General features: G+C 37.3%; 1 protein-coding gene across 3 annotated transcripts in view; it reads right to left on the reverse strand.

Moving 5' to 3' along the window:
- The window catches only part of SLC17A5 (solute carrier family 17 member 5), a 49,799-nt gene that overhangs the window by 12,354 nt on the left and 19,159 nt on the right, over nt 1-18,286 (reverse strand). For all 3 annotated transcript variants that reach the window (XM_030315850.2, XM_036064404.1, XM_036064405.1), the window contains 3 exons: nt 17,225-17,383; nt 12,337-12,469; nt 10,557-10,704 (listed from right to left, as the gene is read on the reverse strand). In XM_030315850.2, coding sequence (XP_030171710.1) covers nt 10,557-10,704; nt 12,337-12,469; nt 17,225-17,383 — 440 coding nt within the window. The remainder of the gene's footprint in view (nt 1-10,556; nt 10,705-12,336; nt 12,470-17,224; nt 17,384-18,286) is intronic.

Here is an 18,286-nt window from a genome sequence, read left to right on the forward strand (position 1 = left end):
TAAGATTTTTCAATTAGTTATCTACTGCTGCACTATAAATTACTTCAAACTTAGCAACTTCAGACAACAAATATTTATCGTCTCACAGGTTCTGTGGGTCAGGAATATAGAAGTGGTTTAGCTGGCTCAGCATCCCCCAATCATGTTGACTGGGGCTGCAGTTACCTGAAGATTGGACTGGGGCCAGAGGATCCACTTCTTTAAAAAAACATCTTTTTATGTTTATTTTTGAGAGAGACAGAGAGGGTGCGAGTGGGGAAGGGTCAGGGAGAGAGGGGGAGACACAGAATCTGAGGCAGGCTCCAGGCTCTGAGCTGCCAGGCAGAGCCCGTTGCGGGGCTTGAACTCACAAACAGTGAGATCATGACCTGAGCTGACGTCGGATGCCTAACCGACTGAGACACCCAGGCGCACCCCGAGGATCCACTTCTAAGCTCACTTATGTCACTACTGGCGATAGTCTCAGTTCCCCCCGATGTGGGTCTTGCCACAGGGCCCCTAAGTATCCTCCCTACATTACAGTTGAATCATCTGAGACAGAAAGCAAAGAAGTTGCAGTAATGCCTTTTTTGACCTAGTCAGATACCATTACTTTTGCCATATTCATTAGAAACAAGTCACTAAATCCAGTCCACACTCAAGGGGAGGGGAAATAGACTCCTTCTTTCAAAAGGAGAGGTGTGGAATTTGTGGACATATTTTAAACCACTACAGTTCTCAAGTTCTCATCTCACCTCAAAACTCTTCTTTAATGAAATCCTCTTTACTACCTTCTGTTTCTTCTCATTTGAAAGCTAATCCCTCCACTTGGACTCTGAATCTCATTCCTTCCTGATTTCTACCAACTAGTCATTGTTACTTCTTCCTTTTAGCTTTAATCTTTCACTGTTGATTGAACTTTTTTTCTCAGCAATATTAACAGCCTGGGTCTCTTTCATCTTAAAAAAAAAAAAACAACTCAAACAATCATCCACCAATATATGCCCATCTTTAGTTTTTCCTCCTTCTCTTCATAGTTAATTGTTTTGAAATAGTTGTTTATTGGCAGTAGTTCTCAAATTTTAAGGTCCATAAAGACAACCCAGAGGAGCAACAAAATGCAGATTCCCTATTCCTGCGATCAAGAATTCTGCTTTATTTTTAACAAGCACTCTTGATGATTTTGATATAGATGGGCTAAGGATCACACTTTCAAAATCACTGCTTTATGTTGACTGTCTTCACCTTATCTTTCCATTCATTCCTTAAGTCACTGCAGCCTAGCTTCCTTCTTCTTGTTCCCCAGAAGCATTTTCACCAAAATGTTTAATGAACATCTTCATCTGGGGAGGAACATTTTCTTTCTTTTTTTTTTTTTTTAATGTTTATTTATTTTTGAGACAGAGAGAGACAGAGCATGAACAGGGGAGGGTCAGAGAGAGAGGGAGACACAGAATCTGAAGCAGGCTCCAGGCTCTGAGCTACCAGCACAGAGACCGACGCGGGGCTCGAACCCACGGACCGTGAGATCATGACCTGAGTCGAAGTCGGACGCTTAACCGACTGAGCCACCCAGGCTCCCCGGGAGGAACATTTTCATTCTTGTTTTACTTGACTTCTCTGTGGCATCTGACACTGTTGATCAAGCTCTCCCTTTGGGGATCCTGATCTCTACTTATTTTCCTTCTCCTTCTCTGCTCACTTCTCCTCAATTACCCTTGCATCAGGTTCTTCTATCTTTTGATGAATTCCCAAGGTTTTCATCACTGTCTCTTGAGTAATTTTATCTGATTCCATGGCCTCATTTACTATTCATATGTCAATGACTCTTAAATCTTTATCTCTAACCCAGAGCCTATTCTTGAATTGAAAACTGGGTGGTCTTGGCTTCCTTGACACCTTATTCGTGATTTTCTTTCTATCTCTCTCTTGCTCCTCTTTAGTTTCCTTCTTTGGTTATTTCCCCTCTTTCTCCTAAGTGTTTGCCACGATCCACTCTTGGGATCACTTGTCATTCTACCTTCTCCCTCAAGGCAACTCTTGTCTTTAAGTACTTCAAAATGTGGATTATTATTCCTTAATTTTCATTTAAAATCAGACTGCTTTCCTGAGTTCCAGATCCATATATCACACTGCCTATAACTATCCTTTTCTAAATGTTTTCACAAATACTAAAATTTAACATGTCTGAAATTTTTATCTTCTCCCAAGACTGTTCTTCCTTCAGGCATCCCAATTCCAGTAAGTGGTATATCCATCTACCTAGTTGCTGATACAAAATACCTGGAAGTCGGGGCGCCTGGGTGGCGCAGTCGGTTAAGCGTCCGACTTCAGCCAGGTCACGATCTCGCGGTCCGGGAGTTCGAGCCCCGCGTCGGGCTCTGGGCTGATGGCTCAGAGCCTGGAGCCTGTTTCCGATTCTGTGTCTCCCTCTCTCTCTGCCCCTCCCCCGTTCATGCTCTGTCTCTCTCTGTCCCAAAAATAAATAGACGTTGAAAAAAAAAAATTAAAAAAAAAAATACCTGGAAATCAACATCCTTGATATCTTCTCCTCACTCTTCAGGTCTAATCTATTGTCAAGTCCCACCTATTGTGTTTACAAATCATCCCAAATCCATCTACTTCTTTTTTATTCTTTTTTTTTTTTAGAGAGTACATGAGGTGGAGGCGGGGGCGGAGGGGCGGCGCTGGGGGAGAGATAGAGAGAGAATCTTAAGCAGGGTCCATGCCCAGTGTGTGGCCCGACACGGGACTCCATCTCATGACTGTGAGATCATGACCTGAGCTGAAATCAAGAGTCAGATGCTCAACTGACTGAGCTACCCAGGCGCCCCTCCATCTACTTCTTTATATCTCCTATTATACCCTATCACTTTTTATCTGGGTTGCTGCAATAGCTTCCTAATTGGTTTCTTCTACTTGTACTCTTATCCATACAAGAGTGATCTTAAAAAACAGAGCAGAGGATGTCATTTCCTATTTGTTCGGGATACAATATAAAATGCTTACTATAGGCTCCTGCTTACTCTCCAGTGGCTTTCTTCTCTGCATCTCTGCTACAAATGACCTTCTCTCAGTTGGCTGAAATATACAGTTATAGATTGAATGTTTGTGTGTCCCAAATTCATATGTTGAAGGCTTAACCCTATATTTGGAGACAGGGCTTTCAGATGATAAAGGCCAAATGAGGTCATAAGGATGGGGCCTCAATCTGATAGGTCTGGCACCCTTATCTGAAGAGTGAGAGACACTGGGGTTCTTTCTCTGTCTGTACACATGCACAGACACACTGAGGAAAGGTCATGTGAGCACACAGCAAAAAGCAGCCCATCTGCAAACCAGAAGGAGAGTTCTCACAAGAAACTAACCGTGCTGGCATCCTGATCTTGGACACTGAACTGTGAGAAAATAAACGTCTGTTGTTTAAGCCACCCAGTCTATGGTATTTTGTTATGGCAGCCCAATCAGACTAAGACACACACCAATTTCTTTTTCTACTTATGTAAATTCTGTCAGGAATACTACTCCTTTTTTGCCTGGGTAACTTCTTCTTACTCATTGCTCACATTTTAGCTTAAATATCATTTCCTCAGAGAAACCTTCCCTTACTCCTTGATCCACATTATATCTCTCTATTATATTCTCTCATCTTTTCTTCAAAAACTTTTTTATTTGTGAGCCTTATGTTTCTAAAAGTTTCACAGGTCAGGGCTGTGTCTGTTATGACTGGTACTTGGCAGGCATTTGATAAGTACTTGTCAAAAGAATTAATTATCATAATATATTACAATTGTTTAATTTTTTTTTTTAACTGCTTATTTCCTGAACTAGACTAATCTCCTTGCAAATAGGAGCTGGGTGTTATTTTCTACTAGCATCATGTATATCGTGCTCAATGTATAGTAGGTCCTCCAGACATGTTTGTTGTGTGAGTGACCGGATATGACTAGGTCAGGGCCTCATACTTGAGGTGCACAAGAATCACCCGAGGATCTTAACATGCAGATTCTAGTTCAGCAAGTCCAGATTCAGTGATGCCTGAGATTCTGTGTTTTTCAGAAAGTCCTACATAATACTGATGCTCCTGCTCCATGGACCAAACTTTGACTAATAAGGGATGAGTTGCTCTAAATCCATCCTGGTTCTCACTTTTTATGATTCTATAAACTACATAACTGAACAATATCATTTTGTTTAACTCACTTCAAGTGAAATCCTTTCCAGATTTCTCTTCTAATCAGTAGCATAAAGGAGCATATTTCAGTCCTTTAATTATATGCTATTTCCTTGAGTCCTTTTTTGGATAATCAGGCTTCATTTCTATGTTGTAAATCTCAAATACAAGCCTCAGAGTCACTGTGCAGCAATTTGTTTAGGCTTCTTCCTATCTTCTCTCCCACAGAAATGGCTTCTCATGCCTTTACTCCTTCAGCTTCAAGGGGTTTTATTTTAGTTATGTTTGTATCAGATCTTTCAAATTATCATTAAATTTAATGAACTTTTCTTGAAGTTAATTTGCTTTTCAAATTCTCCCTTTCTTTCATCATTATGTTTAAAATTTTTTTTAATTTTAATTTTTTTTAACGTTTATTTATTCTTGAGGTGGGGGTGGGGGCAGAGCACCAGCTGGGGAGGGGCAGAGAGAGGGAGACACAGAATCAGAAGCAGGATCCAAGATGTCAGCACAGAGCCTGATGCAGGGCTCAGACTCAAGCCATGAGATCACTACCTGAGCCAAAGTCAACATGCTGAACCAACTGAGCCAGCCAGGCGCCCGTTTTTCATTATGTTAAGCTCCTTTACTTCTTCACTGACCAACAACTATACTCAATAAGCATTTCCTAGCTTATAAGGTTCACAAAATTCTTCCCTCCATTTTTTTCCCTCTATTTTAATTGTTTTTTTTTAAATGTTAATTTATTTTGAGAGAAGGCGAGTGTGAGCAGGGAGGGACAGAGAGAGAGGGAGAGAGAGAAGTAGAGAGAGAATCCCAAGCAGGCTCCTCATTGTCAGAGCAGAGCTCAATGTGGGGCTCAATCTCATGACTGTGAGATCATGACCTGAGCTGAAATCAAGAGTTGGATGCTTAACTGACTAAGACACCCAGGAGCCCCTTAATTGTTTTTTGACAAAAGACTCTGGTATGTTGTAAATACTTTCAACATTAGACATTTAGTCTTGTGATTAAAACCAGAGATTTATTCCTTCAGCAAATGTTTACTGAGCACACTCTATGTGACAGGCAGTATAATAAAACTTTCATGCATGATCAATCTTGAGATGTGAAAACATGATTACACTGCTAGATAGGATAAGAGATATATTCAGAGTTTTTTTTTTTAAATCACAATAGACTTCTCACAGTGTAATATTTTTATTATTCTGATGATCAGATCCTTATACTCTTAAAAATGTAATATGAATATGTATATTCATATTAAAAACACAACAGGTTTTATATTTAATAGGGTTTAATGTAAACTTCTAGATTAAAAATAAAAATCAGGTGAAACTATACAAAAGGTGTTTGAACTTCAGAATTTAAACACTGCCAAGACTATAACTAATGGTTTTAATAATTATTCACACCTATTTCTGGTTCTGAAAGTTTAAATTGATATTAATTATATGAAAAGCTATGAAGATAACTCAAGAAGGTACCACTTTCTCTGTAGAACAGTGGCTATTTAGTCAATATGTAACTAATTATTGTTCCTACAAATCTCTAATTACTAACAAAAGTATTATTGTTTAAGGCAAGTAGTTGCCATTGTTAAATAAGAAACTGCCAGATTCATATGCCAGAAAAATGATAAGCTCTGTAGGTTTATGCAGTTTAACTTGTTGGAATTCTGAATCTTGGAAGGGTCCTATCCCAGATATGTGATTAGATTAGCAAGGTATAAATTACTGAGATAAAGTAATATGCAGTCATTTCTTATTATGTAGTTAATTCCATGAAAGAATTATGTGAAAGTAAATGCATATATAAAAAATGAATATGTAACATAATATCTATAGCGTATGGCTGAATATTAAAGTATATCTATTTACATTGTTTTGGATATAGAGTAGAGAAGTTGAGAGGACAAAATATCTTAATGAGTAAAATCTCATTTAGATGTACTATTCCCTTTCATTCCTAATCTCAGCAAATACCATATTTTCAACCTTAATTTCAGTATTATTATCAATATAAATTTACATAGTACTCTGTGGAATTCACTATTGTGCAGATACTTTCTTCTTTTTAAGATTATTTATTTTGAGAGAGAGAGTGTGTGAGCACAGGCAGGGGAGGGGCAGAGAGAGAAGGAAAGAGAGAGAAAATCTCAAGCAGGCTCTGCACTGCCAGCATGCAGCCTGATGCAGGGCTTGAACCCACGAACCATGAGATCATGACCTGAAACAAAACCAAGAATTGGACGGAGGCTTACCTCACTGAGCCACCCAGGCGCCCCTATGCAGATACTTTTAATTTTTATTTAGTTTTTACTTTTACTTTTTTTTAAAATTTAATTTAAGCTCTATGCCCATCATGGCGCTTGAACTCACAACTCCAAGATCAAGAGTTGCATGTTCTACCGACTGAGCCAGCCAGGTGCTTCTATTTTTTATTTAAAAAAAAAAAAAAAATAGCCCAACATGGGACTTGAACTCATGACTTTGAGATCAAGAGTCATAAGCTCTAACTGAGCCAGCTGGGTGCCACTGCAGATAACTTTTTAGAGCTATTTAAATACATACACATGTAGCTGATATGTGACCTCAGCTATTTAACCCATCAGTTTCTCTAATTAACAGTTATGATTATTATGAAACTAAACAAGTTTCATACTAGAATTGGTAAATAACAATATCATAATAAAAGTAATATACATTTAAAGCTGTCATCTTTTGCTAATTTGTGGGAAAAGGCGACCCTACAATTCACCCTAAAAAGATTTACAAGGCTATATAATAATATGGACAGGTCTTTATAATTCTATGAAGGACTGAAGGATCACTTTTCAATATCCCAAAGATAAGAAAGTGAAAAAAGGTTTAAAACAAAGCCCAGTAGGTGATATTCAGCATATAAAAGTTGTAAAAGAAATAATTTGATAAAAGTGCAGCCTTTTGTTTCTATTTGTAAGTAAACCTTTGACACTAGTCAATGCTCCAAGTGATTTCTAAGTAGATCTGCTTAGGGGAGGCAATGTAACTTAGTAATGAAAGTATACGATCCCTTGCCAGGGCCTTGGTATCTAAATACTATTCTTCACTAAAAAGAACTGGTGTTCCTTGGAGAAATGGCTATTCCAAGGTATTTCAAGGCAGGGAAGATACAAAGTGAAAATATCTGGTTGTTTCATCAATAAAGAAGTGGTCAAAAGGAAGTGGGATGGGGGTGGCAAGGAGGAGGGGGAAATGTTGATAGGCTATAGGAGCCAGATTGAAGGGGAACCTGTTGGCTAAATCTGAGATAATGTGGGCATAAAAACAGAGAAGGACAATCATGGATTGTAACTCATTAAATAAATTAGGAATCTCTGAGGCCACGCTGATGCTAGATAAAGAAGTGGAGCAGGAGGGAAGATCTTCTTACAATAGAATGACAAATGATAAATGTGGAGGGAAAGAGGGTGGAAATACCACTGTTTTGAAGCCAATATAGTAAAAATTGGCTTGGCACGGATCAAGTCTAAGTTGGTGGTGGTGAGGGGAGTTTGACGAGGAGCAGGGTGTTTGTATGATCTCAAAGCATCTTTCCAGAGATGCTTTATTAGTTGAAGGGGGAAAAAGTAAGTTGTTATTAGAGAAATTACAACACCTTGACTGAGTGATCAAAATTAATGTCACTAGGGGCCCCTGGATGTGATTCCCTGAGGTCACAGGCCATTGAATCTGGTCAGGGATACATTACCTAAATGTAATCACAAGACATGAGACAAATCCACATTGAGTGTGGGCATTCCAGGTATTTAGGCTAGCATGAACAAAGGACCAAAGGTGGAAAAGAACACACATGCGCATGCACGTGTGTGTGTGTGTGTGTGTGTGTGTGTGTGTGTGTGTGTGTATGTGTGTGTCAGGGAATATTTTTTGAGAATAAAGAGTAGTTCAGTTCATTTGAGGCAAAGAATACAAAGAAAGTGATGTAGGTGAGGGAGGAATAAAATTCTAAAGATAAATTGGGACTATAACATGGAGGGTTTTGCATGTTGGCTGAGAATTCTGTATTTAAATTCTTTTTTTTTTCAACGTTTATTTATTTTTGGGACAGAGAGAGAGCATGAACGGGGGAGGGGCAGAGAGAGAGGGAGACACAGAATCGGAAACAGGCTCCAGGCTCCGAGCCATCAGCCCAGAGCCTGACGCGGGGCTCGAACTCACGGACTGCGAGATCGTGACCTGGCTGAAGTCGGACGCTTAACCGACTGCGCCACCCAGGCGCCCCGAGAATTCTGTATTTAAATTTAATAGAAAATATAAAATTTGACTTTATTATATAATAGTAAAGTGTTGACATACAGTAAGACCAATACCCAAATTGTTTTTTAGAAAGAGTTTTAGCGTGGTACTAAATGTGAAAGGCTATTTTCATTCTTCCATTCATGCACCTGATTGACCATGACCCAGCACAGGGCCATGGTGTGGCTGGTGTAAATAAGAGATGTGGCCCCTGTGCTCTCAGAGCTTATAGTCCCAGAGCTTTTGCTTAGGTTACCACCTTTTATATCAAATGGTTTCTTGGTCCAATGCCTAAATTTTACTGGTTTTCTTCCTTGGTTCCCCACTGTTGGGTGGATATGTAACACTGAAGCTCCTACTTTCTTGGTATGGTCATGTAAGTCAACCACTCAACAAGTGTGGACTGGGTGTGCCTCTCCTTGTGCAGAAGTTGTGATATAGATATATAGCATGACTCAGTCTGAGGGAGTTTACCTCCAAATTGGGGAGATAAGAAAGAAGAGTTGCATTTAGAAACAATTACAAATCAAGGTAAGGCAGTTAATATAAATGCATCTAGCATAAAATTATAAATGAATGCACTGAGAAGAAGAGGAGAAAAAAGTAAGCATTAATGGTCTAGAAAGGCCTAATGAAGAACTGGGGTGTGAACTGGGAAGGATGCAGAGGGATGGGGAGAAAATGGCCCTGCCACAGGGGCCAAGAATGAGCCTTAGTAGAAGGCACTGCAAAGCGGCAGAAGGACTCATCAGGGAGCTGGGCACACTTATATTCTGATCGTGTGGAACCTCCTTGGACTTCTTACTTTAGGTACTTACCCAAGGGATGGGAGACTGAGGATTAACAGGAATCAGAAAATTCTGTGGTAGTCTAGGTGTGAAGAATTTAGGCTGGGGGAAGATGGTAGGGGACCATCTATCTTTTCTCCAAATGTAAATTCATATCCATTAAAAATTAACTGTACCAAATCTTCTGGGTTAAAATATTTACACAGCCTCCTCCTCTACCTTGATAACTGGCACAAAAGAATCCTAGAAGTATGTGGCCCAAAGAATATTTCCAGAGAGGGAATTGTAAAAATAATTCTGGGCTTAAAGAGTAAGGATTTTAGGTTTGTATTTTGGCTCTATCATTTATTAGCTGTGGTAGTACAAGACAAATCACTTAACTTCTCTGAATCTGAGTCTTCTTAGTCATAAAATAAGTTAAGAATATCTATCTTATAGGAATGCTTTAAAGATAAAAATGAGGTAATGTTTGTGAAAGTGATTGATAAGTTAGACAAATGTATTTGCACATGGGTAAGATAATAATTAGACAAATAATTTGGTCTGGTCTTAGGCATTCATCCATCCAACTAAATGGCCACTATGTGCCAATTACCACAGTAAACTTTGAGGATAATAAGACAGCGTCTGCCTTAAGAGTTCCTATTCTAGCTGGATAGAGAGACACAAGTTATAATGTGTAATGTTTTTATGGGAACTTGTGTACAGAGGTGATAACAGTTAAAAGCTTAAATTTAAAAACAATTTCAAGTGTTAATTATCACGTAAACTGAAGTTTTGTTTCAAAATTTAAAGTCATTCCTAGAGTAGTCAAATTTATAGAGAAAGAAAGGAGAATGGAGTTTGCCAGGGACTGTGGGGAGGTTGGGAACGGGGAGCTAGTGTTTAATGGGTACAGTTTCAGCATGGGAAGAAACAGTTCTGGAGACACATGCTAGTGATGGTCGCACAACAATGTAAATGTACTTAATGTTAATGCCACAGAAGTGTACACTTAAAAATGGTTATGGGGTGCCTGGGTGGCTCGGTCAGTTAAGCGTCTGACTTCAGCTCAGGTCATGATCTCATAGTCCGTGAGTTCGAGCCCCGCGTCAGGCTCTGTGCTGACGGCTCAGAGCCTGGAGCCTGTTTCAGATTCTGTGTCTCCCTCTCTCTCTGCCCCTCCCCTGTTCATGCTCTGTCTCTCTCTGTCTCAAAAATAAATAAACGTTAAAAAAAAAAATTAAAAAAAAATGGTTAAAGTGGTATATTTTGTGCTATATATATTTTACCACAATTAAAGACATGAACTTAAAGTCAATCTTTATCTTAGCCAATCTTTATGTCAGTACTCACGAAGGTGCAATATCCAGATGGTTGATGCTAAATCCAGAAGAGCAAAAGCCTCCCAGTGTTGTTGATATGGTTAAGAATGCAACGGCCAAAGAATAATCACAACCTATAAATCCAGCGGCTACCAGGAATACTGCAGGTCCAATCATTCCTGGAGTTAAAAAGTTATAAACAGAAAAGAAAGCTCCAGTATTAACATTTGCTTGTGCTACCAATAATATAGTACAAATCTGAGGTTTGATATTACTGCCACCTACTGTAGAGACACTGTGCTGCCTAGGAGATAACTTACATAGTTTTCATGAAAAAAAAAAAAAACTACTGGAAAACACAGATATAATGCAACTAATGTAAAAGTAAAAAGAAAATATCATTATGGAATATGATTAAATCTACACGTGACCTAGACTCAGCTAAAGTTCTAGGAAGAGCAAGAAGAGGATGACTGAAAAATATAGTTCTTGAGAAAGCAATAGTTGTTGATACAGAAAGAGATTTAAAATTCATATAACCAAAGAAGATAAACTAAATAAACTCTATTAAATAAAGTTAGAAAAGCACTCCATCTAGGTTTTAGCAATTGATAGCAATATACACATTTTACTACAGGCATTTAAGCATAAAATATAAGTAATAGGAAGGGACTTAATGAATGGGTTGCCATTCTTTCTGTTCTACAGCAGTGCTATCCAATGACCATCTGTGACGATGGAAATGTTGTATTTGTATATACTGCAGCTGAGAAACTTAGTTTTAAAATTCAATTAAATGTAAATAGCCATATGTGGATAGTGGCTACCATATTGGACAGAGGAGGTGAACAGGAAGCAAAAAAGAGAAAGTTGGGTTGAATCTAAAGGGATCTACTTCACTTGCAGGTGTGGAGAAATTTCTTGAGAATTGAGACAAGCAAGCAATGGAACAGGACAGCACCTTCCAGCAGTAGCTGCTCAGAAGGTATTTGTAGAATTATCCTGAATAGGGTCCTGCTACAATGTAATTTCTCAAGTATAACCTTCAGCAACTTCCAGGGTCCCTGCTTACTCAAGATCTTAAAAAAAATGAAATAATTATCATAGATAGTTTAAAATTTACCTTGATGAAAGCAGTCTGAAACACACGATTATTTAAGGTAGCTTTGAGTTCTTTGATTTATAGCTCCTCATTTAATATAATGATGCCAGTAAATGTTTTTGGATTAAAAATTAAAATGTATTCACTTAGAAAAGGGATAGAGACTTAAAAATATTATTTTCACTGCAAACTTGGAGCTGAAAACAAAATGATTTATAAAATTCTGGAAATGATATTCAGCAAAGCAAGCCATTTTTAATGGCTAAGACTAGGGTGGAGATAATAGGATATTATAAATATTAACCCGCAAAATACATAGTTCAAAAACAACATTTATTTGTTCGTTCGTTCATTCATTCATTCATTCATTCATTTATTTATATTTGAGAGAGTGCGAGCAGGGGAAAGGGGCAGAGAAAGACAGATAGAATCTCAGACTCCATGCTCAGCATGGAACCCAACATGGGGCTCAGTCCCACAATCTTGGGATCACTACCTGTGCTGAAATCAAGAGTCAGACACTCATCTGACTGAGTCACCCAGGTGCCCCAGATCCAACCATCTTGTATAGAAATGCACTACATGCGTTAAAACATAGTGTTTTAATATGTGAACAAAATAAATGACTAATATCATTTTTATTTTGCTTTGCACTGTAAACACAGTAAATGATTGTAAATCAAAACAAACATTGATTCACTTCACTTACCTATAAGGCTAAACACTCTTCGGACACATATAGTTGAAAAATTCCATTTTGCCCTTAAATTGTCAGCAGCTTGACCAGATAGGATCATACATAACCAACAGCCAAAATAAGGCAGTGCAGATAGAAGCCCATTCTGGAAGGAATAAGAAGATACAGAATTAATTGGTGGGGGGAAGGGGAGTAAGAACCAAAACAATATTCATATACACATTCACCACCACTCAAAAACAAAGGAAATTCATACAATATAGTGTTGATATTAATATAGTCCAGTCTGCTCGAGGTAATCTTGTTTTTTTAATAATTTTTTAAAAAGTTTATTTATTTATTTTGAGGTGGGGGAGGGGCAGAGAGAGAGAGGGATAAAGAGAGAATCCCAAGCAGGCTCTGTGTTTAAGCATAGAACTGGATGTGGGGCTGGAACTCATGAACCATGAGCATATGACCTGAGCCAAAATCAAGAGTTGAACACTTAAACGACTGAGCCATCCAGGCGCCCCATGCTCAAAGTAATCTTACATGTTATTTTGGGACTTGGGGTGCAGTTTCAGTAGGAGAGGACAAATCTTTCTATTACATTAGCCTATAGATTCTCCCCATTGAAAAGTTTTTGTCAATTTTCACTTATTTATACATACTTATATATGTGTTATATAATATTTATATTTTAAGTTATATAAAATTATAATATACAAATTTACTATAAATATTCATAGTTATATTTAAAAATTATATTTCTATTTAAAATTCATATTTATATTTTAAAATGGTAGATTGATTTTACATATAGATATTTATCTTTATATAAAACAGAAAATATAGATACATTTATAGATTATATGACTGTTATAGATTATATATAATTACACATACTTATATTTATAGAAATATTATAAAATAACGTGCAGATACAGAAAACCACATGAACCGAATGTTTAGCTTAATGAAATGCTCAAAAATGCACATTGTCTAGATCAGGTGTACAATGCATCACCACATGCTTTGAGCAGAGGACAAAGGTAGTGAGTTGATAGACCTCTATTTTTCCCTCTTCTTTTCCTTTAAGTTGCCACCTAAACAAAATGAAAGCACCAGAAGATATGAAACAGAATTTATCCTGGAAATGTGCTATGCTATTTGCTTTGTAGGAAATGATTTGGCAGTCAAGTTTTTAGGAAATCCCAAATTCTGTAAAATGAAGAACACATACGTGGAGAAAGGAAAATTCTTTCTTCTCGTCATTTTTCCCCAGCATAAACACCTGAGGTGCCAAAACTAAATGACACAATTCTGATAAAAACAAATGTTTTTATAGTATGAGAAAGATGGGTACACCTGTTAGTCTTTTACAAACACACAAAAAAGGTAGAAAGATATATTATCAGTGATGTTTAAGTCTTCTATTTAAGTATCATTAATGGTACAAACCAATAAAATCTGCTAATATTTTAAATTTAAGTATGCTTAAGAAAAGATTTAGGGGCACCTGGGTGGCTCAGTTGGTTAAGCATCCAACTTTGGCTCACGTCATGATTTCACAGTTTGTGGGTTTGAGCCCCACATCAGGCTCTGTGCTGACAGCTAAGAGCCTGGAGCCTGCTTCGGATTCTCTCTCTCTCTCTCTCTCTCTCTCTCTCTCTCAATCTCTCTCTCTCTCTCTCTCTCAAAAATAAATATTTACAAAAAAGCTTTAGAAAAGATTTAACTTTTTTCATCATAGGTTATAGTCATCTGTATTCAAATGTTGTATATTTCCAATTCTACTTCTGTAGCTAAGATTTTTGTTTCTTTCTGGTATTAAGCTGAGTAATTTCCTCTTTAAATTTTATTCTATTTAGATTTCTGCATAGCGGGATCGCTTCTATCATTATTTGTGGCAGAATCCTACTTAGGAATAAACTATAGCAAATGGAGAAGTGGATTTTCTGATCTTGGTCTTGTTCCCTGGTGGGATGAGACTGATAATTCATCAGAGTTACTGAATTTTTCCACTTAAAGTTCAAATGTTAAAAACTTTCCCAACAACCTAAAACTACCACCTTCTACAAATTATTATAAATCTTCAACATTTGTATATCCATGGGTATCTTTCACAGTTGTTAAGCTTTTATACTCATTTATTTAAAAAATTGATTCTAAAATATTAATATCCAGAATAGGATAATAGATATTGCCCCAACTCTCACTGAACTGTAAGAAATAGGGATACTAGGGCCACCTGGGTGACTCAGTTGGTTAAGTGTCCAACTCTTGATATCAGCTCAGGTCATGCATAACCTCAGGCTTGTGGGATAGAGCCCTACATTGGGCTATGCTTGGGAGTGTGGAGCCTACTTGGGATTCTCTCTCTCCCTCTCTCTGCCCCTCCTCTGCCTGTGCATGCGTGTGCTCTCTCTCTCTTTCTCCCAGAATAAACTAAAAAAAAAAAAAACAAAAAAACAAAGAAAAAGAAACAGGGACAGGAAAAAGAAAAGAAAAAAGGGAAGAAAAAAGAAGAGAAAGGGAACAGGAACACTAGAACTGGGAAAAACTAAGAAAAAAGAAAAGTAAGGATAACTAATGAAGCTAAACTTCTATGAAAAAGCAAGCTTATAACAAAGGATCAAGAGCTTTAAATTTTCTTATTTTTATTTTTTTATTGTTATTTGTTAATTTTAGAGAGAGAGAGCATGAGCAGGGGAAAGGGGCAGAGGGAGAGAAAGAATCTCAAGCAGGCTCCATGCTCAGCAAGAGCCTGATGTGGGGCTTGATCCCCTGACCCTGAGATCTTGACCTGAGCCAAAATCAAGAGTCGGACGCTCAACCAACTGAGCCACTCAGGTGGCCTAAAAAAGAAATTCATTTAAAAAAAAGGCTCTATACAATTAGAGAATTATTTTGAAAATGTGTTCACAATTCTTTGAATTTGGAAAGAAAATACCTTTTGGTATAAGAATGCAAGATAAATGATTCTGGTTTTAAAGTCTCTCATAGAACTTAAAAAAAATCAATGAAAAATGGATGAAGGCAATTAAATGCACAACACTAATTGATATTTCATTCTTTCCATAGTTCTCTCAGGAAAATCTCAAACAGAAGCATCTGTGGAATGATCTTTAAATTTCCATGCAATTTGTCATACAGTAGATTATAATCAGGCTCTACTCACAGAATGCTTAGGAAAACAAGATTGCTCATGAGAAACTCACCCCATGCTATTGCCAAAGCTTCGTTTCAGGTTAACTTCTGTCAATGCAATTTGCGGATATATTTGAGTATAGATGATCTTGATTTTCAACAGTAGCCAGAGTTCTTCCCAGCTTAGCTGCTTGGATGCAGTTTAAGGTTCGGTCCATGGCCAGTGTTCCCAGTATGCTTTGGAAGACAGGTGACTGGAGATTCACTTTAACGATGTTTAAAGCTGTGTATCTGTCTGTGTAGCCAATGCAATTGTGCAGTCAGCCCTGCTGCCTTCACATTCATCATCCGGGCTGCTTTTTTACTTCCAGGGCCATCTTTCATTTTGTGGCTGAGTTGTTCCATTGTAGAATACACCATATTTTGTTTATATTCATTAGCTGATAGACATTTGGGCTGTTCCCACTTTTTGGTTACCATGAATAACGATGTTATGAACATTCAGGCACGTGTTTTTGTGTGAATATATGTTTTCAGTTCTGTTGGGTCTATATCCAGGGGAGTTCTGGGTCTTATATTAACTTTATGTTTAAGTTTTTGAGGAACTGCCAAACTTTTCCACAGTGGCTACACTACTTTACATTCCCATCAGCAATGTATAAGGGTTCCATTTCCTCTACCCTCTCACCAGCACTTGTTATTTTCTGGGTTTTTTTTTTTTTTTTTTTTTTAATTCCAATAGGTATGAAGTAGTATCCCATTATAGTTCTGATTTGCATTTTCCTAATGATTAACGATGTGGAGCGTTTTTACATGGACTTATTGGTCATTTGTATGTCTTCTTTGGAGAAATGTCTATTCAAATGCTTTGCCCATTTAAAAGATTGGGTTGTCTTTTTATTATGGAGTTGTATGAATTCCAGAATATATAAGGAATATATTTTTTATATTCCTTATATATTCTAGATCCTTATCAGAAATATGATTTGCAAATATTTTCTCCCATTTAGTGGATTTTCATTCATTTTGTGTGTGTGGATTTTCATTCTTGATGGTGTCTTTTGCATCACAAAAGTTTTTAATTTTGATGAAATAGACTTTATGTATTTTTTTCTTCGGTGACTTATGCTTTTGGTGTGCCAAGGGCACAAGGATGTACACTTTCTAAGAGTTTATTGTTTTAGCTCTCACATTTATGTCTTTGATCTTTTACTTTGAAGGCAAAAACACCACCAATTTTCCTTATAAACTGACTCTGTTCAGGCTTTTCTTCAAGCTCTTTAAAGACAAAACCCATCAACACAGAGATTCTGATAGAAACTGCCTCAATCTGATGGGTTCCAAAGAACCAGCAGTTTCAGGAAGGCTCTTCTCATACAGCTTTGCGACTATAGCTCTGCCAGTGCCTAAGTAATGCTGCAGAGCGACCTCAGGTCTCCCAAGTCCCCTCTCAGCTGCCAGCGAGTTCTACCGCCGTCCCTTTGAGAAGTGAATACGGGTACACTTGAATTTGTTGTCTGATATCCTGGCATGTTACTAGGGACTAATAAGACCTTTATGGTTAAGGGAGATACCAGCCCAAAGGTACCTTGAATCAAGAATTAACACACACTGAAAAAAGAAGGAACAGTTGTGAAGCAAGAAGAGCAGTTCAGGATATGAGAGTAAAATGGAAGATACAAAATAACAATTTTATATAGATAAAAACAAATTCTGTCTGTAGTTTAAAAATGTACACTTTATACAAAAGGAGATGATTCTTTTTTCTTACCTCTTGAACATTGAACCTTAGGATCTCCTTCATATAAGTAGGCAATAACGTCAATAAAGTATAAAATGTCCAGTTGTAAGAAAAATGTGCAACTACAATAGCCCAAAGAGGTAGTGATTTTAGCATGGGTACCCATGGCACTGACTTCTGTGAAGAGAGCTGAAAAAAACAAAACAAAACAAAATGACAGGCACAATTCATGTATGCTATGTTTATATCTGTACCTTAGCAGCCAAAATTCCATCCAGAACACATTACCAGCCTTGACTAGTAAATTCCAGAGTTTTAAACCAACTCTTTCAAAATATTAAACAGCAACAAAGAATCCATGATTCAGATTAAAGGAAAAAATAGAAATGTAATCTTATAACTATAATGTCAACCCTAAACATCCCTTATGAACGTCAGAATTCACTTGCAGTATTAATTTCTCCATCTAGAAAATATAGTTTCATAATCAAATTCAGAGGCTGACATAAGGGCAAAGGAATGAGACTGGAAGTCCTCTTATAATTTATATTTCACTATCGAATCTTTACTCAATGATAATGATTTATAAGAACTGTGCAACAGAAAGTTTGTTTACGTAGCTTCTGGAGAAATGGTCTTCAAAGTAGGGTGTAAGCACCTTCGGGGATAAAAGATGATTAACTGTTGTGTGGAAAAACATATTAGAACTTCTATCTATACTCACTTTTATTCTAAAACAAGAAACTCTATTAATATTTAAAACATAGGTTGGCCTTGGAGTATATCAATCACATATTGTATGGTCTCTCCAATTCAAAGGGGTTAATGGGATCCTCACTTTCTGGTTTGCTCTCAGTGTACCACAACATATTACAGTTTTTACCCACCTTTTTAAGTGGGTTTATGGATTTTGTTAGCCAGTTTTAAATAAAACAAATCTACAAAATTGACAGTGTCTTCAAAAAGATTCTTACAGAGCAAGTCATAGAAGAGAATCCTAATAACATAGGCACAAAGGAACACTAAGAAAATAGTGAATCTGACACTTTTCCTCATGTGAGTTCTTTGTCAGCTACCTCACCAAGCAAAATA

The sequence above is a fragment of the Lynx canadensis genome, chromosome B2, assembly GCF_007474595.2.
Source record: "Lynx canadensis isolate LIC74 chromosome B2, mLynCan4.pri.v2, whole genome shotgun sequence".
Classification (NCBI taxonomy): Eukaryota; Metazoa; Chordata; class Mammalia; order Carnivora; family Felidae; genus Lynx; species Lynx canadensis.